Here is a 24406-nt window from a genome sequence, read left to right on the forward strand (position 1 = left end):
TACATGTGACATCCTTTTTTTTCACGCACCCATAGACTTGCATTGGCGAATCTCGGCCGTTTTGTGCAGCTATCCTCCACACGTGATTTTTTTCCTCAGTCCGAAAACAGATGATGAAAAAAAAAATCACAAATCAGCACTGACTTATTGATTAATATTTGTGAGTGCAATGCGATTTATTTATTGCATTGCACTTGGTGTTTTTATATGCAGATATGAGCGAATGGTTAGGACCAATTCTTTTTAATCTCTTTATTAAGCCCTTTACGACCGAGGACATATCAGTACATACTAAATCATGATGGGCAAATCACCGCCAGCTGCTGCGGTGAACTGGCAGCGATCCATGCACATGTCTGCTGATTTGAAGAGCAGGCGTGTGCCTCGCAGGCACAGGTGGATCCGCAATCCATAGGCCCCTGGGGGGACTAGAAAAATTAAAAATAAAAGTAAAAAATAAAAAGTTTAAAAAAATTAAAAAAAAATAAAAACTAAAAGTTGAAATCACCCCCCCCATTTGCTCCATTGAATATTAAACGGTTAAAAAAAATAAAAAAGTATACACACACTTGGTATCGCTGCATTCAGAAATGCCCAATCTATAAAAATATAAAATCAATTAATCTGATCAGTAAACGGTGTAGCGTCAAAAAAATTTGAAACGCCAAAATTACGTTTTTTGGTCATCACAAATTTTGCGCAAAATGCAACAACAGGCGAACAAAACATAGCATCTGCGCAAGAATGACACCATTAAAAACGCCAGCTCGAAACGCAAAAAATAAGCCATCACTGAGCCCCATTTCCTGAAAGATGAGAGCGCTACTTTTTTTGCCACTTTTTTTGGACAAAATTCAGATTTTTTTTTAACCCATTAGACAAAAGTAAACCTATACATGTTTGATATCTACGAACTCGTACTGACATGAGGCATCACACTGACATATCAGTTTTACCATATAGTGAACACGGTGAATAAAATACCCCAAAAAAACATTGTTTTGCAATTTTCCTGCACTTGGAATTTTTTGCCATTTTTCCAGTGCACTATATGGTAAAACTCAGTTTCTTTTAAAAACACAACTCATTCTGCAAGAAACAAGCCCTCATATGGCAAGATTTACAGAAAAATAAAAAAGTTACGGCTCTTGGAAGGGGAGCAAAAAACAAAAACGAAAAATCGCCTGGGGGTGAAGGGGTTAATGACCTTGTGCATGGGATAGATAGTAAAGTGTCAGTTTTTGCTGATGACACCAAACTATGTAGAATAAAAAAACTTAAGCTTGATAGCATAATATTACAAAACACATCTGGCTAAGATGTCTGCATGGGCAAACACATGACAGATACATTTTAATGTTGATAAACGTAGAGTAATGCCCTAGGACAGAGTAATCCTATAGCTGTGTATACATTAAATGGAAGTAAACTCGGGACTACAGAACAGGAGAAGGACTTGGGTATTCTGGTTACAAGTAAAATGAGCAGCAGCACTCAATGTCAGGCGGCAGCTGCTAAAGCAAACAAGATTTTAGGGTGTATGAAAAGAGAGATTAGCAAACCATTATTTTTTTTCCTCTCTTGCACCTCTTTTTTACTCCTCAGCTCTGTTAATTATGAGAGGTTGGAAAAGTTGGATTTGTTTAGCTTAGAAAAAAGAAGTTTCAGAGGAGATCTCATTTATATGTATAAATACATGTGTGGTCAATATAAAGGACTGGCACATGACTTATTTCTTCCAAGGACAATAATAATAATAAGGACCAGGGGGCACTCACTACAGGTGGAATTAAAGAGAGTCAAGCAGTTAAATAGGAAAGTGTTCTTTACAGTTAGGGCGGCGTCACACAGTATGATCTATCGTACAAGCGATCGCACAAGCGATCGTACCCGCCCCTGTCGTTTGTGCGTCACGGGCAATTAGTTGCCCGTGGCGCACAAAGTCGTTAACCCCCTGTCACATGTACTTACCTCACGGATGACGTCGCTGTGGGCGGCGAACATCCTCTTCCTGAAGGGGGAGGGACGTTCGGCGTCACAGCGACGTCACACAGTGGCCGGCCAATAGAAGCAGAGCGGCGGAGATGAGCGGGACGTAACATCCTGCCAACCTCCTTCCTTCCGCATTGCCGGTGGGACGCAGGTAAGCTGTGTTCGTCGTTCCAGGGGTGTCACACGGAGCGATGTGTGCTGCCATGGGAGCAACGAACAACCGGCGCACAGAAGGAGGGACGACTTTATGAAAATTAACGATGTGTCAACGAGCAACGATTAGGTGAGTATTTTTGCTCGTTCAGTGTCGTTCGGAGGTGTCACACGCTACGATATCTCTAACGATGCCGGATGTGCGTCACGGAATCTGTGACCCTGACGACATATTGCCCGATATATCGTAGCGTGTGACGCCGCCCTTAGAGCAGTCAGACTGTGGAATGACATACCGTAGTAGCAGACGCTATAACAGTATTTAATAAAAGTGCAGAATGCTTTTCTCTCAAAACAATGACAATTTCGGAGATAAATAATCTAGAGATAGAGAAAGTATAACTTATGGAGAAAGGTTGAACTTGAGTGGCCTAAGGCTATGTGCCCACGTTGCGTTGAGGTAGTTGCAGTTCTAAACGCACCCTTTGGCAGAAATGGTATTTGCCAAAGTTGCTTTTGACTGCAAAAACGCTATAAATACGCTTGTGTTTTTACCACGTTTTGGCCGCGTTTTTAATGCTTTTTCATTGCTTAAAGTCAGATGCGTTTTGATGACAAATACACTACTAAATAAAGTTTTAACATTCAAACACTATGAAAAAATGGAAAAAAAAATGATAACAAATATCAAGATTATAATCATATAATCAATAATCAATAATATAAACAAAATAGCTGATTTTATTAAAATGATAAATGTTTGTTAATATTTATGTATAAAATAACGTTAATTTAATGTTTTTCTTAATTTTAATTGTCGGACTATGTGTGTGTGTAAAGGGACATATCATGCCTTTAATATAATGTCAAAAACACTTGTTTTCTGCATCCAAAAAACATGTAAAACGGTAGGATTTTGATGTAGAATGTATTTTGCATCTTCTCATTGACTCTAATGTTATCAAAACGCAGCTCAAATGGCAAAAACACTTGACATGTTGCTTCTTTAAACGCTGAGTTTTTTCCCAAAAATATGCAAATTAAAAGCAGCGTTTTGAACAGCATGGTGTGCACAAGAAATACCTATTTCTCATAGACTTTGCTTGGAAATCAAAACGCATGCATTTTGGCATTAAAAGGCTGCAGTTGTTACCGCTGCGGAAACGCATGTAAAAATGGAACTTGGGCACATAGCCTGGGGTACCGTCACACTTTAGCGACGCTCCAGCGATCCCACCAGCGATCTGACCTGGTCAGGATCGCTGCTGCGTCGCTACATGGTCGCTGGTGAGCTGTCAATCAGGCAGATCTCACCAGCGACCAATGACCAGCCCCCAGCCCCCAGCGACGCGTGAAAGCGATGCTGTGCTTGGTAACTAAGGTAAATATCGGGTAACCAAGCGCTTGGTTACCCGATATCTACCTTGGTTACCAGCGCACACCGCTTAGCGCTGGCTCCCTGCACTCGTAGCCAGGGTACACATCGGGTTAATAAGCAAACCGCTTTGTTTATTTACCCGATGTGTACTCCGGCTACGTGTGCAGGGAGCCGGCACTGGCAGCCTGAGAGCGGCAGACGCTAGTAACCAAGGTAAATATCGGGTAACCAAGTGAAGCACTTCGCTTGGTTACCCAATATTTACCTTGGTTACAGCTTACCGCAGGCTGCCAGAAGCCGGCTCCCTGCTCCCTGCACATTCAGATTGTTGCTCTCTCGCTGTCAAATACAGCGATGTGTGCTTCACAGCGGGAGAGCAACGTCCAAAAAATGAACCAGCACTGTGTGTAACGAGCAGCAATCTCACAGCAGGGGCCAGATCGCTGCTCAGTGTCACACACAGCGAGATCGCTAATGAGGTCACTGGTGTGTCACAAAAACCGTGACTCAGCAGCGATCTCGCTAGTGATCTCGCTATGTGAGAAGTACCCCTAAGTCCTTTTTCAACCTATATAACTATGTAACTATGCATTGCAATAATACTTATTCCTATGAATGCAAGAATATATGAGTAACAGAATGGCGACAATGGGCACCATCATTTGGCCTTGGCTGCTATAGAAACCCATCGGCTCCACATAAGCACATCGGAAGGGAAATGCAATGGCCGCTGGAATTATTGTGCCATGCAATTGCACCACTTAATTGCAACATTAAATAGTTAAACAGCAGCAATCAGTGTACCGCCCCGGGCTCGGCTGCGACCAAGCCGCTCGGATCCAGGCTCGCTGGTGGCTGGCTCGAGCGTCTCCGGACCCGGGGGCCCTGTGGTCTCTTCGATCTGAAAGGGACTGGCGGTTCAGGGGACGTAGGTGTACGGCCGGAGCGGTATTTGAGCTCATGATGCCCCCCACGGGTTGTGGTGAAGGTGGACACCACCGCTGCTATTGCGGGACACCCGGGGGAGATGTTATGCAGCAAGTTGTTAACCCCTCCGTGGGCAGGGATGGTGGCCCCGGGACCCGTTGGGAGTTGTAGTTTGATTGGTCGGTGCAGGGAGGTGCGCGGCCGGAGGGCACTGTTGTACTCACGATTAGAAACACACACAAGTCTCTGGTAAACCAAGTTGATGGTGGTCTGTGCCCGCAGCCGGCTGCGTCTGGTCCCCACCCGGTTGGTGGTCTCTGCCTTTCTCCTGCACCGTGTAGTGTAGCTGTGGACTGCCTGCGCTTCAGTGACGGGAGTCCGCTCCCCGGCTTTGTGAATGTCGGGAGAGCCCTTTTGCCCGCAGACGCTGGCCCGTGGGATCTCTCTGGCTGTGCGGTGGCTTTCTACCCCCCTCATTGGGCTGTTGTCTTCAGTCGGGACTTTAGGTGGGAAAGGACCTATAGACCAGACCGCAATCAGTTAATTAACTCGGTCCAGTAGCTTCTGGACCTCGTTTCAGGGTCTGAGTACCCCCTTTTGTGCTCCGGTTTCCAATTCGGTTCCTCGGGTCGGTACCAGTGGGCCACTACCCTGTCCCGGTCCACCACGGTTCTATCGAGCCATCTTCCCGGCTCCTGCAGGCTGAGGCCACCACTTGCCTCCTAGCCAGAGGTACCAGGGCTCCTACCCTGGCACCTGTCAGTCTGTTAGGTCCTGAGACCTAAAAGAGGCGGAGACTGGGACAGACTGGTCCTTCAGAGGGAAACGAGGTGGATATTTAAACTTGAAACCCTTTCACCAAGGGGTCTAAATGAGCAATTGTTATTCAATAGTTTTATTTAGTTTCCGTGGTATTCTTTACTAAATAACTATCCCATATAATTCTCCAGCTCACCCCTATGGAGAGATCGGTGGCATTTGTAGTAATTAATTGATATAATGTCACCGTTAGTGTGATCCAATACACTTGCTAGCGTCATATTTACTAATTAGATTTCCATACCGGCTGGTAATGGATTCGATTAGAGCCATGAAGGAATCAACAAATGTGTAGATATATCATTGTCCCCTAGTTTATTAAATATCCTGAATAATTTTCCAATATCCTCCTGGGATATACCTCAATTCCTCTATATACCTCAATAAATCATCATATTCCTTCACCGGCCGGCCACATCGCCTCTCACGGTTTTTCCGATGGGAGGCGACTCCTATTGATAGTAAGAAATCCAACGTACATGAGGCCTCCAATGGGAAATAATGCTGCCCTAATGGAATGACCAGCCGTCCAATTACATGCTTTGTTTATGAAGCTGGTTCATCCCCTTTGTGTGCAGCATGTGGACGGCTGGGTTCCGCCCCCCCTCTTTAGTGACTGCATATACTTGTGTCGGGAGTGATCTGTCAGTTGGTATTGTTGGCATTGTCTCTGGGATGGCGATATGCGGTTCCATGGTCTGAACGCACGCCCCACAGCTTGCCAGGGGGACTTTGTTATGGGTGAAGGGAGGATTATCCTCCATTCGCTTTGTCTGTCCCTGGATTGGGGGCGTGTCTTCTCGCTGATGGAAGAGTGATGTGGCCTTAGGCCAATGGAGCTTTAACAGGGTGTGTATTACTGATGATGAGGGGAGGTACTTCCTTCCTGTTACGCGTTTCCGGGGGCGGTCCCTGAGTGGAATGCCTGTGGAATGCAAGCCTGGGGGACACAATGAGGAGATGCACTCCGGAGGGGGAGGAGAAGGAGGTCCTCCCTCTTAGTCATGTGCGCCCGCCTTTTGGAGACTTCCTCTAGGTGGGACGCCATTGTAGTGTATATCAGATGACATATCGAGGAGTCACACTATGGGATGGGGGGGAGGTGCTCCTCTCCTCCTATCATTACTGTCTTTTGACAGCCATGGGCGGTCCCAGGGTGAAACGCATGCCGAACAGCTCTGGATGCTGCTCTACACGTGTTGAAAACTAATGGGATTACACCAGTATCTACATGACGCTAATGGAATTAAACATCAGGTGAGTTATACCTCCTTATTGGAGGAGCCACATCAACGCTATGTTTAAAAGACCCCACCTTTTACGAGCCAGAGTCTTTTGACATCTGAGGCATGTGAGGGCTGGCAATAAGGACCTGGTTACACTTAATAATATGTCCCCTGAGGAGTCGATGTGGACGAAACGCGTCGGGACACCAACAGGGTCAGCTTAGGGGTCCAACCTTGCAATAGATGTGGACCGTCCTTGTTAGGACGGGAGTTTGGGGTAGCAGGTAACTTTGTTATTTTGTGGTCTCCTGATTGGATAGGGAGAGTGAATGCTGGTTCTGGCATACTGAACCCAGAAATCCGAAGGAGAGATTGCCTGCCACCCATTCTTGGAAGGAGTTGGTGAGACCATTCCTTTTATATGCCTTAACATATGTTTATTATTATGGTATCTGACCATTGTCAGTATCAGATGGTAATTGATAACATTTTTTGTTAGGTATATTAATTTTTTTATGCTTAGTTTTTTATCAAACTGGACTAACGTCCGTTGATTTGGCATAATCACTTTTTGTTTTGTTTATTATGTTGGTTTTGTTTATTTGTTTGACCTAGTGGCTTCCACCATGATTTTCTAAATGCGGTATGAATTGCCTATAGGCTATCTGGGCACGCATATGATGTATACATGGTGAGGGCTTGGTGAGCTGATAAAAATTGAATTAGAGGAACTGTGTTCTTCTTTTTAGAATATTCACAATAAAGGATTAATTTTAATGCTGTTATATACACTGTCAATTTGGGATTGCTGTATTACCTACTAACCTAGTTATGGCAGGGTTCTTATCCACGGGCCTAAATACTGATGAATGGTTGGCTGAAGCTAGAAATGTTTTTTCAGATAAAGAATTCACTCAGAAAAGATATATACCATCCTATGGGGCAGCCTTTAATGAACTAACCCAAGTTTATAGGGACCAGATTGTCTCTTGATGGGAGGTTCAATCCTTGGAGAGCTACATTAAGGCTGGGATAGTCCCAAGGGGTCTGAGGATCCAGCTTTCAGTTGGACCACGCTATAAGAGTACATCATTTGTTGCCAACTGGGAAAGAGAGGCCACCAATAGTTCCTTGAGACTTATGCAGATTATGTTGGAGGAAGAGAAGGCCACTCTTTCGCAGTTGAATAGTAAACTTCAAGAATCTATTGAGATTACTAAAAAATACTCTAGTGAACCAGACTTTACTAACAAGGAGAAAAAGTTACAGGATAGTCTGGAACGGTTCCAATACCATCTGAAAGAACGGAAGCATAAACAATATAGCAGGGACGTTCTAGACTTCAAGGATAACAGAGCTTACCAGGTTATTAATAACCAACCACCAGTAGATATCCCACCTATAGTACCTTCCTCTACTGATACTGAAACCTCGGACACCGAGGGATTCAAGAAGTCTAAGAAAAATAAAAATAGGGGTCGAGGAAGGGGAAGAGGAGGTTTTAGATCAGGAGAGAGATTGGATTATTCCCCTCCCCCTCATTCCTTTGAACCCCATTTTCTCAGGAACCGCCAATTTCACAGAGGCAAATGACATTAAACATAGAGGTTATCAACCTGTCCAAAAAGGCACTTAGTCCAGTTGAAATAGGCCTTCTCAAAAGAGGACTATCATTTGTACCGACATCGAACTTTGACCTGTTTGAGTCCATTAAAGATCTTAACCTCTTCCTTAGGAAGTTGAGGTGGAGAAAACATTTTCTCAAACAGGACGCCAGGGTTTGCCAGGATCTTGATATTCCGGCTGATCTTCTCCCAGACATTAGACTCCTAAGTAGTCTTGAGATAGAGAACCCTAATCTGGGGGGCCGGGGTCCTTTTACAAACCTCAAAAATAAAAGTTCTAAAAATCCACCAGTAATGTCGGATTTGTCGGCAATAGATATCTTTGAAGAATTGGTCACAAAAGAATTGAAGGACCTAGCTGTGACTGGTGCCTTTTCTAAATTTAATTTGGACAGGTTGGAGATACAGGCCTTGAAAGATCTGGAGAGTGACGACCACATTGTCATAAAGCCCTCGGATAAGGGTGGCAATGTGGTCGTCATGGATACAGATAAATATGTTGACCTCTGTGCTGGTTTGTTGAATGACCGTGACACTTATGAGGTGCTCTCAGGGAATCCAACCAGGATGTACATGGAGGAAGTAAGGACAATTCTTGATGAGGGATTGTCCATGGAAGTCATTGACAAGTCTGAGTATGACTTTCTATACCAGAAAAATCCGGTCATGGCAACCTTCTATTGCCTCCCAAAAGTGCACAAAGGGTTGGATCCCCTGAGGGGGAGACCGATTGTCTCTGGAATCAATAGCCTTACCCAGAATTGCGGCATTTACCTGGATCGTGTCCTGAGACCTTTTGTTTTGGCCCTACAATCTCATGTACAAGATACACCAGATCTTTTGCGCAAATTAGAGGGTATAACCATACAGACTAACACCACCTTGGGCAGTATTGATGTGGAGGCCCTCTATTCCTCCATCCCACATGACAAAGGGATGGAGGCAGTGAGATACTTCCTCTCGACTAGGGGGACTCAGTATCGACAGCATAATGAATTTGTCTTAAAACTTCCTTACTTTTGTCTGACCAGGAATGTATTTCTTTTTGACGGCCGTTTCTACCACCAGCTCAGGGGCACAGCGATGGGGAGCCCATGTGCCCCCTCGTATGCCAACTTGCTCCTGGGTTGGTGGGAGGAGACTATGATTTTTGTACAAGAAACGGAAGAGATAACACGTCACTTTGAAATATGGACCCGCTACATAGATGACATCCTGGTTGTCTGGAATGGACCCAGGGAAGATTTGTCTAAATATGTAGCGGGTCTGGACATGAATAACATCGGTCTGAAGTTTACCTCTGTGTTAGAGGAAGGGGGCACATTGCCCTTTCTTGACATATTGATTCATAGGGATGCTGAAGGGGGTCTCCACACATGTACTTATTATAAACCCACGGCATCAAACTCTCTGCTCCAGTGGGACAGTTGTCACCCTGAGCATTTGAAACGAGGGATCCCAAAGGGGCAATTCCTTTGAATTAGAAGGAATTGCTCCAAGGAGGGAGATTTCCGAGCCCAAGCTAAAGATCTGGGAGATAAATTTCGAGAGAGGGGATACCCCAAAACGATTATCAACAAAGCGCTAAAGGAGGCACGGGAGAGACCAAGACCGGAATTATTGATCACCAAAAAGAAGATAGATACTCAGGATGGATCAAATAGGTTCATTACCACCTTTGACAATGGCGCTAATGACGTACATCGTATCTTTAACAAACACTGGTCAAGTCTAAGGATGGACAAGGACTTGTGTCCAATTTTGTCTAAGCAACCCCAGATCACCTACAGGAAAGGTAAATCCCTGGCAGATCCCCTGGTCCACAGCCATTTTGTGCGAACAATTGAGGATAATTGGCTAGTTAAAGGTACCAAGGACATAAAGGGTTGTTTTAAGTGTTCAGGGTGCATTGCATGCCCGGTCATACAGGTCACTAAGACATTTAGGAGCAATGCGACCTCTAGGGAATATGCTATAAGACACTTTATCAACTGCCGCACACAGGGAGTCATTTATAAGATCGACTATGTGTGCGGCCTTGAATATGTTGGAAAAACCATCCGTGAATTTAGAAGGAGGATAGGTGAACATCTAGGCGACGTGGAACATCGGAGGGACACTGCTGTGGCCAGACACGTCATTGAAAAACATGGGGGTAACCCCCGGGTACTGAGATTCACGGGGATTGATAAGGTCCTGAGACCTAAAAGAGGCGGAGACTGGGACAGACTGGTCCTTCAGAGGGAAACGAGGTGGATATTTAAACTTGAAACCCTTTCACCAAGGGGTCTAAATGAGCCATTGTTATTCAATAGTTTTATTTAGTTTCCGTGGTATTCTTTGCTAAATAACTATCCCATATAATTCTCCAGCTCACCCCTATGGAGAGATCGGTGGCATTTGTAGTAATTAATTGATATAATGTCACCGTTAGTGTGATCCAATACACTTGCTAGCGTCATATTTACTAATTAGATTTCCATACCGGCTGGTAATGGATTCGATTAGAGCCATGAAGGAATCAACAAATGTGTAGATATATCATTGTCCCCTAGTTTATTAAATATCCTGAATAAATTTTCCAATATCCTCCTGGGATATACCTCAATTCCTCTATATACCTCAATAAATCATCATATTCCTTCACCGGCTGGCCACATCGCCTCTCACGGTTTTTCCGATGGGAGGCGACTCCTATTGATAGTAAGAATTCCAACGTACATGAGGCCTCCAATGGGAAATAATGCTGCCCTAATGGAATGACCAGCCGTCCAATTACATGCTTTGTTTATGAAGCTGGTTCATCCCCTTTGTGTGCAGCATGTGGACGGCTGGGTTCCGCCCCCCCTCTTTAGTGACTGCATATACTTGTGTCGGGAGTGATCTGTCAGTTGGTATTGTTGGCATTGTCTCTGGGATGGCGATATGCGGTTCCATGGTCTGAACGCACGCCCCACAGCTTGCCAGGGGGACTTTGTTGTGGGTGAAGGGAGGATTTTCCTCCGTTCGCTATGTCTGTCCCTGGATTGGGGGCGTGTCTTCTCGCTGATGGAAGAGTGATGTGGCCTTAGGCCAATGGAGCTTTAACAGGGTGTGTATTACTGATGATGAGGGGAGGTGCTTCCTTCCTGTTACGCGTTTCCGGGGGCGGTCCCTGAGTGGAACGCCTGTGGAACGCAAGCCTGGGGGATGCAATGAGGAGATGCACTCCGGAGGGGGAGGAGAAGGAGGTCCTCCCTCTTAGTCATGTGCGCCCGCCGTTTGGAGACTTCCTCTAGGTGGGACGCCATTGTAGTGTATATCAGATGACGTATCGAGGAGTCACACTATGGGATGGGGGGGAGGTGCTCCTCTCCTCCTATCATTATTGTCTTTTGACAGCCATGGGCGGTCCCAGGGTGAAACGCATGCCGAACAGCTCTGGATGCTGCTCTACACGTGTTGAAAACTAATGGGATTACACCAGTATCTACATGACGCTAATGGAATTAAACATCAGGTGAGTTATCCCTCCTGATTGGAGGAGCCACATCAACGCTATGTTTAAAAGACCCCACCTTTTACGAGCCAGACTCTTTTGACATCTGAGGCATGTGAGGGCTGGCAATAAGGACCTGGTTACACTTAATATGTCCCCTGAGGAGTTGATGTGGACGAAACGCGTCGGGACACCAACAGGGTCGGCTTAGGGGTCCAACCTTGCAATAGATGTGGACCGTCCTTGTTAGGACGGGAGTTTGGGGTAGCAGGTAACTTTGTTATTTTGTGGTCTCCTGATTGGATAGGGAGAGTGAATGCTGGTTCTGGCATACTGAACCCAGAAATCCGAAGGAGAGATTGCCTGCCACCCATTCTTGGAAGGAGTTGGTGAGACCATTCCTTTCATATGCCTTAACATATGTTTATTATTATGGTATCTGACCATTGTCAGTATCAGATGGTAATTGATAACATTTTTTGTTACGTATATTAATTTTTTTATGCTTAGTTTTTTATCAAACTGGACTAACGTCCGTTGATTTGGCATAATCACTTTTTGTTTTGTTTATTATGTTGGTTTTGTTTATTTGTTTGACCTAGTGGCCTCCACCATGATTTTCTAAATGCGGTATGAATTGCCTATAGGCTATCTGGGCACGCATATGATGTATACATGGTGAGGGCTTTGTGAGCTGATAAAAATTGAATTAGCGGAACTGTGTTCTTCTTTTTAGAATATTCACAATAAAGGATTAATTTTAATGCTGTTATATACACTGTCAATTTGGGATTGCTGTATTACCTGTCTGTTACAGGCCTGTCACACAGGCCTGTCCTCCTCACTGCACTCTCCAACTGAACTGCCAGATTAAACTGGACTGTTTTTCCTGCCTCACGCTCTCTGAACTCCTCGGTGGGCGTGCCAACTGCCTGGCTCCGCCCCCTGGTGTGTCCATCAAGCACTGAGAGAGGTGACTAGGGTTTAATGTGGTTGGCTGATGTTACCTTATTAGGTGACAGGTGTTGTGCGGGGGTCTATCTGTGACTACCTGGCTAGTCTAGAGCGTCACATCAGCACTAGCTCTGGTCGTTGCTGCTAAGAGTTGCTCACATAAGGGTATAACATGACTGAATACCATTCGATGTTTTTTCAGGTAGCCCTCCCTCCAGTGTTATACTGTGGGCAGTGCCAACCAGTAATATATTCTGCAACTGTCAGCATAAATCGGACGACGCACACATTCAAATCAATCCAAGTGCAGTTGGATATATGCTGGCACAGACAATGGAGAATATGAAGAAAATAAGTTCTCCATCTTCTCCTCAGCTGTGCTCTGATTCTTGCCTGCGAGACAATCAGATCACAGTGAATGACACTCTGCTCAAAGTCTGATGAGGGTGGGATTCCGAGTGTCATTTACATAATTGGCCCAGTTCTCTAACATGAGGGAATCTACAGCCATGTGTGCACGTTGCAGATTAGGTTCAGAAACATTCTGCTCCAAAAAACGCACCTTGGAGCAGAAAAACGCACCAAAACACGTGTGGTTTTTGGTACATTTTAATGTGTTTTTGGTGCTTTTATTGCCGTGCATTTTTTTGTGAAATTAATGCCTGGAATGGCTAAAAAAAACGCAGGAAAAAAACGCACCAACAATTGACATGCTGCAGATTTTTTCTGCATCCAAAACTGCAAGAAAAAAAGAAGCAGAATTCTCATCGACTTTGCTGGCATAATGATAAATATGCAGATTTGGGCAACAAACTGTACCAAATCTGCAACAAAAAATTCAGCGTGAGCACACATCCTTATAGTAGGATGCCGCCTGTATCCACACAGCTGGCAGCAGCCATGAATTGAGCACGTTCAGCTCCTGAGGTACACACCAGACACCCGCAAGTGACATAGGACATCCTTGTACACGCTATGCCAGGAGGGGGTGATATTTGTTTCCATTCATCACACTGTCTGGTGTCCATCCTCATTTGTATGGGTTTGTTCCCAGTCATTCACTGTGTTAATCGTTGTGCTGGACTGGAATTGACCTGGCTATGGATGCTGGACAGACTGCTCAGTTCTCAAGGCAACCATCTGTCATTTTATCTTGCATTTTTCCCGATGCCGATTGCTTTGCTGGAGCGTCTAATCACCTGGTAGACGTTCTTTCTGTTCTACAGATACTTCTAAATTGGATAGGATGCATGCAAGATGCCTGCCAGACATCTGAAGATTGTCCCACCTGCTGAACCGCATCTCCCTTAGGCTACTTTCACATTGCGTTTTGACCTCCCTTCAGTTGTGCCATCTGGGCTTCCATCCAAACCCCCACAAAACGGGTTTCGGACTCATGCGCCGATGGAGCCATTGACTATAATGGAGCAGATGGGTCACCGTGTGCTCTATTGTGCATCATTTTTGGGTGGACACCCAGACGTAGTAGACTTCGTCTGGGTCCGCCTCCAGAAAGTGAATACTCCCGAAAATGCTGCATGACAGAGCACACGGTGACTCCATCTGAACCATTATACTTAATGGCCCCTTCGGCGCATGCGTCCAATACCAGTTTTGTGGGGTGTTCGGACAGAAACCTTGACAGGACCACTTAACAGAGGCCACAAGGCAGTGTGAAAGCGGCAGGTTGTCAACATTTGGGAACAATTGTTATTGTATACAAACACGTAAAGTAAAAAAAATTGCCCCCACAGATGGAGAACCCCTTTAATGCCTGATGCAAAAATAAGAAGTGTTCTTATTTGTATGTAATATATAAGTAATTTAGGTCACTATTGTGGCGGTATAAAATCATAAACTTTGGAATAAAGCAATACGCGCTTTTAGCAGCCAACACAGAATTATCCAGTAATTATCTTCCCAGAATTGGCTCATCCACCATGTTGTAGATAGTCTAGTACCTGGTCGTCAGTGGTATAAACAGGGTCGGGTGCCTGGAGGCATGTTTAGTATATCGCAGCTCCTGTATTTTGGTGATTTCTTCAGCGAGTGCAAACAGCTGGTCATTGGTATATCTGGGGTCCATCTTTAATGGACTGAGGCCTACTTATTATATTCCAATCTAAAGTCTGGTTGCTGGGCAACTGCACTACATATACTGCCAAGCCCGGTGATGTGACTCCTATGCCGGATGCAGCTCCATAAGCCTCATGGGGTCTCCTGTGACCTATTCTGACCTATTGCAATATCGGTAAAGCATAAAAGCATGTGACGTCAGGTCAAATTATCCCCTATGATAAATAACTGGTGGTACAGTCTGAGTAACAAAATGGCAGGTGTCCAGGATATCTGTTTACAATTTAAAATGGCTGCTATAATAATAATAATAATAATAATAATAATAATAATGTGCTGCATAAAAATCACTGACAAATGGATTAGTAATATATTAAAACTATTTTTTTTATTAATAAATATAACAAATATAATCCACCATAGTAAGTGCACGTCATATTTACAATTAGGATACAACCACAGGGAGTATCTCTAGTGATACTAAATAGTAGGATTATGGGTCTGTCGAGTCCACAGGGTTATATAAACTTTATACGATTTTTGCCAATGTGATATGCTAAATAAGTTGTTAGTTAGGCAGGCCATAGTATGCTAAATAGGAGTAATCGTGATAGCACGTAAAGCACATGCGTCAAACTCAGGCCCGCGGGCCAAATAATACAATGTGAAGGACTATTTGGGGTCTGTAGTACCATATATAGGACTATGTGGGGTCAATTAAACTGTAAGGAGGGCTATGTGGCTCCCATTATTCTGTATGGAGGACTATATGGGGCCATTATTCTGAATGGATGGCTATGTGAAGGCCATTATTCTGTATGGAGGACTATGAGTGGCACATTATTCTGTATGGAGGGCTAAGTGGGGCCCATTATTCTGTATGGAGGACTATGTGGGGCCATGCTATATGGGGGGCTATGTGGGGTCCATTATTCTGTATGGAGGGCTATGTGGGGCCCATTATTCTGTATGGAGGGCTAAGTGGGGCCCATTATTCTGTATGGAGGGCTAAGTGGGGCCCATTATTCTGTATGGAGGACTATGTGGGGCCATGCTATATGGAGGGCTATGTGGGGTCCATTATTCTGTATGGAGGGCTATGTGGGGCCCATTATTCTGTATGGAGGGCTAAGTGGGGCCCATTATTCTGTATGGAGGACTATGTGGGGCCATGCTATATGGAGGGCTATGTAGGGTCCATTATTCTGTATGGAGGACTATGTGGGGCCCATTATTCTGTATGGAGGGCTAAGTGGGGCCCATTATTCTGTATGGAGGACTATGTGGGGCCATGCTATATGGAGGGCTATATGGGGTCCATTATTCTGTATGGAGGGCTATGTGGGGCCCATTATTCTGTATAGAGGGTTATATAGGGCCCATTATTCTATATTGAAAACTATGTGGGGCCATTCTATATGGAGGGCTATGTGGGGCTATTATTCTGTATGGAGGACTATGAATTGCACATTATTTTGTATGGAGGAGTATGTGGGGCATATTATTCTGTTTGGAGGACTATGAGTGATACATTATGGAGGGCTATATGGGGCCCATTATTCTGTGTGGAGTGCTATGTGAGGCCCATTATTCTGTTTGGAGGGCCATGTGGGGTCGATTATTCTGCATGGAGGCCTATGTGGGGCCCATTATTCTGTAGGGAGGACTATGTGGGACACATTATTCTGTATGGAGGGCTATGTGTGTTTGACGCCCTGGCAAAACTAGGTGGTCACAGAAGTTGTACAATATTCCACCCTCCTTGTCAGTCTAACAAAAAAACCCACACCCAGGTGCACAATACCAGCCAGTAAAGCCTAGTCACCCCCCCATGACAATAGGGACACACCAGGTGTGTCTAGGTGTGTCACTAGGCGCCCACCTAGGGCTCCTGAGGTGTCAGGGACAGGAACACAGGAGAACAGTTCTGACATTTGACAGTAGAGGAGTGTGAAGTGCAGTGGAGTCAGGGGTTGGAGCCCCTGGACTACCGGACTAGGTGGCAGACGGCAAGCCGGATCACAGGTGACGGAGATTCGGTTACGGGAGACCTAAAGTGGACCAGGGCAGGGTTGTAGCCCGACGGTACCGACAGCGGGAATCCGGTCCGGAGGCCGTGCACAGACTGGGTACCTGGACCCTAGGACGAGGAAGGTTGCAAGCCCCTTGTTAATTAACCAGCCGGGAACAAGGTTTCAGGCCTTGTTCTACAGAAGCCCAGAGAGCGAAACGGAAGCCCAACGCGGGGGATACGGTATCCGTCAGAACCCACAGAGATCCCAACGGTCAGATTTCACAGGCCACAGCTCCCAACATACACAGTATTGGGGGTGGTTTTCCCCATTCCAAGTGGAGTTGTCCCAGTGAAGACACAAACACTGAGTGCAGGAGAAAGGGACCCATGTTTGCTACACCCGGGTGTGGGACCCGAATACACCCGCTGAAGGCGACCAGTCACTGGAAATGTGGTTTACCACTGGACTTTGTGTGCAATTCTTTGGAACTGTGAGTACACCATCTTCCCCCGGTCCAACCCTGCATGTCCCTCTCTGCAACCACAGCTCCCGTTCAGCTGGGCCGCGGGACTACACCTCCCCTACCCGTGGAGGGGATTCCATCCTGCTGCCCCGCTCCATCAGCCCCGGGCGTCCCATCACCAGGCAGCGGCAGTGCTATCAACTCTCACCGCAACCCATGGGTGGCGTCACCAACAAATCAATCCCCTGTAAATACTCCCTTCCTACGGTTGTGAGGACGGACGGCCGTACGAGCCTGGGTCCGGCTACCACTCGAGCCGCAGTAACGAATCCGGATCCGAGCAGCCCCTGCAGTGGCCCGGCCCACATCCGCAACATGTGCACATTATTCTGTATGGAGGACGATGTGGGGTCCATTATTCTGTGTTCTGTATGGACGACTATGTGGTGCACATTATTCTGTAAGGAGGGCTATGTTGGCCACATTATTCTGTATGGAGGGCTGTGTGAGGCCGATTATTCTGTATGGAGGATTATGTGGGGCCCACGACTAGGTTGGCCCACAACTTTGTCCAAGTTTTTAATTTTGACCCTCCGTATATTTGAGTTTGACATGTTTGATAAGGTATTCTCCACTTCTATTAGGTGGAAAATTGTATCCACCAACAAATTGCTATATCCAGTAACCAGCTGTCTATTTGGGGAAATAACCAGATTTGGTGGTATATAAGAAAGAGATGAATAATTGCTCTCTAAATGGTGAACGATGGAAGAGTAGGTGCGAACGATTACCTGGTCCAATCCTGCAGATGGCTCGGGAACAAATGTAAACTCCTGAGTGTTGCTGGAGCTTCAGCAGTGCTTGCAGGTGTGAACAGGCAAATCCAAAGGTAAGCCAATAATAAGAGGAAAAAAGCTGTACCTGCCGTAAAATAACATCCAGACTTTAGACAGCAAGGACCCGTAGAAGGGCATTTGCGCGAAACGGCCATCGTCCTTTTGGGTTCCAGCGCCTGGCCCCGGACCTCCATGATTTTTATGCACCACTTTCAATAATGTCTGATTATTATGTTACGGCAGGCGCAGCTTTTTTCCTCCCTTTACTGGCTCTCTATATGGTGGTTGTATGATCATTTGTACTGCATTGTAAATTTATAACTGTTGCTAGATAGACCTGAACTTAGTACGGTGGAATTGGAAAATATCTTTAATATGTATGAATAAAAATTAATTTTTATATATTTTTAATCCACTTAGGTCAGTGATTTTGGTTTAATTTGTAGATTAGAAAACATCGGTCATTGTGTAAAGACAGTATGTATTTGTGGATGGACAGGCTGAACATACAAAAATCTGCAATAAGTTCTTATGAAATGTATATAGATATCTTATATTGCTGTATGTGGAAAAAGTCATAACAAAGGTACTGTAGAATACACAATTGTTAGAAGGCTACAAATAATACAAACAAAAACATTTTGATAGCCATACTTATATAACCAATATTTTCTATCAAAATGTTTTTGTTTGTATTATTTGTAGCCATTGTAAAACCCAAAATAGATCCATTTAAGCCCCACCTGCGAATGGTCCCCAAAACATCCAAAATTGCCCCCAAAATGCCCATTTTTAGGTAAAGCCTTAATAAATCTCAAACATTTTTTTTGTCCCAGGACACAACATTGTCATATTAGGTTTAAGGCTGTCACTCTTTAGTTCGTAATCATTCATATCTTAAGATATCCGCACACATGTGGGCAGAATCCAGCGACCTGTCAGCACAATTTGGGAATGTAAAGTAAATATATGACAATAATGGCACTTTAATGCATATTAAAATGATTCCTTTGCTGAAGAAATCCTTGTTGTCCTTATTCAGTAATCCCCTGTTGAAGCTATACGCACAAGTGTAGAGTGGCTGGATTCTGCACTTGGTCTTCTCCTGCTAGTCCAGGTATTCCCCACCCGCTTTCTTTTCTCCACTCTTCAAATGACAGGTCGCTGCTTTTTCAGAGAACTTCTGGTTGAACTTTCTTGCAGGCACCATCATTGTCGAGGGCGACACATGCGAGGTTGTTAGATGGGCAGTGAGGTTCTCCGGCATTTATGGCAGACATTGCCTTCAGGCTGCAGCGCAGCCCTGGGTTAGTGTTCTGCACCACAGCCGCTGATCTAATAAAGGAGAAGGGGTGCTGGGACTTGTAGTGCGGGACACACTCTTGCAGGCTGTAAGCCAGGACTCTCTCACTCTTCTTCTGCGCCACTTCCTGGCTTCCACCTGCAGCAGGCCACAGTGTCCCCACTCAGAAGCTGTATTATTTCCAACCAACGTTTCTTTACTATCAGACAGTTCAAAATGCTATACATCAATGTCGGGTACCGATCTTCAACGTTACAGGGGATACCAACTTCAGTATATATAATTCTTCGGACATCCGCTGCACCGCTTCTCTGTGTTGCCCTTAGAAACCTGAGCTACATTCAATTTACCGGCCAGCCACGGCCCTGGTACTTGGGCCTCCAAGCCCCTCATCCCCTCTCTCATCTTCATTTGTCGGGCAGAGTCATATAGTCAACACAGGGGTCCGTCTACCACCCACAGGGATAGCTATAAGCCGTGACGGGGGTCCCTGGGGATGGCTATCTTCTGTCCTGGACTCCTACTCCCGAGGAACCCACTTACCTTCAGCCTGGAGAGGGTGTTCTTTGGGTACATGCCACGGGGCAGCCACCATCCAGGGAGTCCGGAGTTCACTCTTTTGGGACGTGGTTCAGTCAGCCCACTTCTGACCAGGGCCCCACGTGTCCGGTGCTGAGATATGACCCTGAGGGTCTCAATTTCTTCTCCTAGAGGCTTCACCTCCCACCTCCCACAGGTGTGGTTTCTCTCTGCTACTCTGGGAGACTCTCCTGGGGGACTCTCCTTCCCTGTCTCGCCTTTTTTTCCCAGTGCTCCACCTCACTAACCCTTTCCTGCCTAGTAGCCCCAGTGAGGTGGCTGAGCACACCGTGGCCATCTTGTGGCCGTTTACCATAACACACATGTTTTACAGAATAAAATTACACCACACTATTGTATACAGCCAGTCTGCAGGTCTGGGTTGGGTTGAGCCCTGCACCCCTCTTACACAGTCACTTCTAGAAAATGTCATTGAGCAGAGAACTCAATATGGGCAATGACAGTGCCCATGTGATATTTCAGCCAGCATAAAAGAGTCAATGCAGAAACAGTGACCTTTAATTTAAAGACGTTCAGGTTTTTCAAGATTCTGGGACACTGAGATTTGGTGGGGGAACCAGTGGTATGGCCATTTCTCCAATGAAACCACAAGCTGTTAGTGTTCCTGGAATGAACATTACAGTGAATTGACTATCATACATTATGCAAGCGCACATCATAATCACAGGCGTAAGACCAGAGTGATGTTCCTTTATGAAGGCCTCTTCATGATATGTACCAAGTGGTCTCCAGACCAATCTCTAGCTATCAATGACTACAAGACAAAACTAAGATTCACTGATGAAGATGACATACCTCCATTCCATCTTCAATTGCCGTCATTGCCTTTGAGTGTGGTGTAGGCTTTCAATTGCAGTATAGAATGGATCACTATGCGTCATTCTTCTAATCTTACGATTCATCCATGCAGAGGTTCTCCTTTGTGCACTTCTTGCTTTCATTCCAGGTCGTCATTCTCACAACCACTGGAACATGCAACGTTGTAACATGATGATAAACTTATGCCTCTCAGTGCAAGGATTGTTTTGAAGCTCAGTCCATGATAAGTGGCAGTAATTGACAGGTCAACGAACAGGGAGCATTGCACAATCATCCCACAAGACGTAATCCAATTTTTGAGGTTTGATGTGGCTAAAAAACTTTGTTCTCCATCTGGATTTTATACGTCTTTCTGATGCCACAGAGTAGAGCTACAAGCTCAGAAATTGTATTATTTGCAGATCTTAGCGACACCTGCTATTTCCTAGATTTGCATAATCTTACACCTTATCCTTTGTGTTGCAATTTCAAAGATCAGGAATTGTAGCTGCTAGAGATGGGGAGACAGAAGGCGCAATAGGGTCTTACCCGGTATACCGTTAGGAATGAAAGTAGAGAGGCACACACACCTAATCGGGTTGTGCCAGTCACAACTCCTTGAAGCGCATGTGAGTTTCCGCGTGGTCCAAGCAGCAGCCCCGTAAATGACGCGGTAAATATAGATCACAGAGGAAAAACGGGTATATGCCACGCTAAAAACCACTGGTGCCAGAATGATGAAGAATTTCCTTTTTATTAGCAATCCAACGCGTTTCAGAGACAAAGACCGTCTCCTTCTTCAGGGTAGATTGATTTCTTTTTTCCCTGTAGAAGGAGACGGTCTTTGTCTCTGAAACGCGTTGGATTGCTTATAAAAAGGAAATTCTTCATCATTCTGGCACCAGTGGTTTTTTAGCGCGGCATATACCCGTTTTTCCTCTGTAATCTATATTTGCAATGATGAGGAATGAAATATAAATACAATATATTTATGCTATGAAGATTTATAGTATTGCTGTTGACTGCTGTTTTTAATTTACGTAAATGAGGCAAATTAATGCATCATAAAAATACTACATGCTCCGTTACTGCAGTCTTACATGATTCATAATCATTCTAATTGCTGCGCGGTTAGACAGATGATATGGAATTAAACAATTATTACATTTCCAAATATTGAACACTCCATTATTTAAATGTACAAAAAATGAAGGCTTTAACCCTTGTCTGATTTCTTTTGTAGTAGGTGTAGCACTCATATCCCCCTACCACTTCCCATTAGCTGAGTGCCAACATTGGTCCCCTTGGATGGGATTTTTGTACTCCTTTTGACCCCTAATGGTACGACTATTAGATGTGATAGTATGGATAAAGTAAACTTTTCCATAGTAAAGTGATAAGAACGAGCAGACTCATTCATGTTCAAAAGCAGGATAAAAATGGTCAAAATTACCCCCAAACTTAAGGAAAGTAATAAATAAAATAATAAAAAATAATAAAAAAAATTTAAAGGGAACCTGTCACCAGATTTGGGGCCTATAAGCTGCGGTCACCACCAGTGGGCTCTTACATACAGTATTCTAACATACTATATATAAGAGCCCAGGCCGCTGTGTAGAACATAAAGAACACTTTATAATAATCACTAGTGATGAGCGAGCATGCTTGTTACTACTCGGTACTCGCACGAGTATCACTGTACTCGGGCTACTCGGCGGGTACCGAGTAATTTTGCAATACTCGTGCTTTACTCGTGGTCTTCATTTCTGCATGTTGGCGCTCTTTTGAGAGCCAGCCCTCATGCAGGGATTGGCTGGCAGACCACTGCAATGCCACAGCCCTGTTAGTTGTGGAATTGCAGTGATTGGCCGGCCTGCACAGCGTGACCGAGCCTTTATACCGGCCGGCGCGCTGTGCTCTGTACACAGCCATCTCATATTCCCTGCTTTCCACGCCCACAGGCGCCTATGATTGGTTGCAGTGAGACACGCCCCCACGCTGAGTGACAGGTGTTACACTGCACCCAATCACAGCAGCCGGTGGGCGGGTCTATACTGTGCAGTAAAATAAATAAATAAATAATTAAAAAAAACGGCGTGCGGTCCCCCCAATTTTAATACCAGCCAGATAAAGCCATACAGCTGAAGGCTGGTATTTTCAGGATGGGGAGCTCCACGTTATGGGGAGCCCCCACCCTAACAATATCAGTCAGCAGCTGCCCAGAATTGCCGCATACATTATATGCGACAGTTCTGGGGCTGTACCCAGCTCTTCCCGATTTACCCTGGTGCGTTGGCAAATCGGGGTAATAAGGAGTTAATGGCAGCCCATAGCTGCCACTAAATCCTAGATTAATCATGTCAGGCGTCTCCCCGAGATTCCTTCAATGATTAATCTGTAAATTACAGTTAAAAAACACACACACCCGAAAAATCCTTTATTAGAAATAAAAAACACTAACAAAGTCCCTCATTACCAATTTATTAACCCCGACAAACCCTCCATGTCCGGCGTACTCCACGGACTCCGGCGTCGCGTCCAGCTCTGCTGCATGGAAGTGACAGGAGCTGCAGAAGACACCGCCGCTCCGGTCACCTCCACGCAGCTAATGAAGGGAATAGCGCGATCAGCTGCTGTCAGTCAGGTAACTCCCGGCCACCGCTGGATCCAGCGGTGGCCGCGATTAACCTCAGTGACAGCAGCTGATCGCTATACTCACCTCAGTTGGTGCATGGAGCTGACTGGAGCGGCGGTGAGTAGCGCGATCAGCTGAGCTGTCACTGAGGTTACCCGCGGCCACCGCTGCATCCACCGCTGGATCCAGGTAACCTCAGTGACAGCTCAGCTGATCGCTATACTCATCTCATTAGCTGCGTGGAGGTGACCGGAGCGGCGGTGTATTCTGCAGCTCCTGTCACTTCCATGCAGCAGAGCTGGACGCGACGCTGGAGGACTGTGGAGTACGCCGGACATGGAGGGTTTGTCGGGGTTAATAAATTGGTAATGAGGGACTTTGTTAGTGTTTTTTATTTCTAATAAAGGATTTTTCGGGTGTGTGTGTTTTTTAACTGTAATTTACAGATTAATCATGGAAGGAATCTCGGGGAGACCCCTGACATGATTAATCTAGGATTTAGTGGCAGCTATGGGCTGCCATTAACTCCTTATTACCCCGATTTGCCAACGCACTAGGGTAAATCGGGAAGAGCCGGGTACAGCCCCAGAACTGTCGCATCTAATGTATGCCGCAATTCTGGGCGGCTGCTGACTGATATTGTTAGGGTGGGGGGCTCCCCATAACGTGGAGCTCCCCATCCTGAGAATACCAGCCTTCAGCCGTATGGCTTTATCTGGCTGGTATTAAAATTGGGGGGGACCGCACGCCGTTTTTTTTAATTATTTAATTATTTATTTCACTGCACAGTATACACACACCGGCTGCTGTGATTGGGTGCAGTGAGACAGCTGTCACTCAGTGTGGGAGCGTGTCTCACTGCAACCAATCATAGGAGCCGAAAAGCAGGACAGCAGGGAATAGGAGATTGATTAATGAGCGGCCGGCTTTTTCAAAAGAGGAAAAGCCACCGGAGTTTGAACAGCTGTGCAGCGCCGCGGCAGTGATCGGGGAACGGTAAGTAAGAGAGAGGGGGGGGAACTGACCGACAGACTGTGAGAGGGGGACAGACAAGACAGAGAGAGACAGACCGACGGACTGAGGGAGATAGAATAAAAAAAAAAAAATGACCGACATCGCTAGTAAAAA

General features: G+C 45.4%; 1 protein-coding gene across 2 annotated transcripts in view; it reads right to left on the reverse strand.

The window, feature by feature from the left end:
- DRC11 (dynein regulatory complex subunit 11) overlaps positions 1-24406 on the reverse strand; it is a 438498-nt gene that overhangs the window by 409348 nt on the left and 4744 nt on the right. The window contains exon 1 of one of the 2 annotated variants that reach the window (XM_075317480.1): positions 14514-14804. The exons of the other annotated variant lie outside the window; for it this stretch is intronic. Coding sequence (XP_075173595.1) covers positions 14514-14638 — 125 coding nt within the window. The 5' untranslated portion in view covers positions 14639-14804. Of the gene's footprint in view, positions 1-14513; positions 14805-24406 lie in introns of those variants that run through there. 2 annotated transcript variants of the gene reach the window in all.

The sequence above is a fragment of the Anomaloglossus baeobatrachus genome, chromosome 7 (assembly GCF_048569485.1).
Source record: "Anomaloglossus baeobatrachus isolate aAnoBae1 chromosome 7, aAnoBae1.hap1, whole genome shotgun sequence".
Classification (NCBI taxonomy): domain Eukaryota; kingdom Metazoa; phylum Chordata; class Amphibia; order Anura; family Aromobatidae; genus Anomaloglossus; species Anomaloglossus baeobatrachus.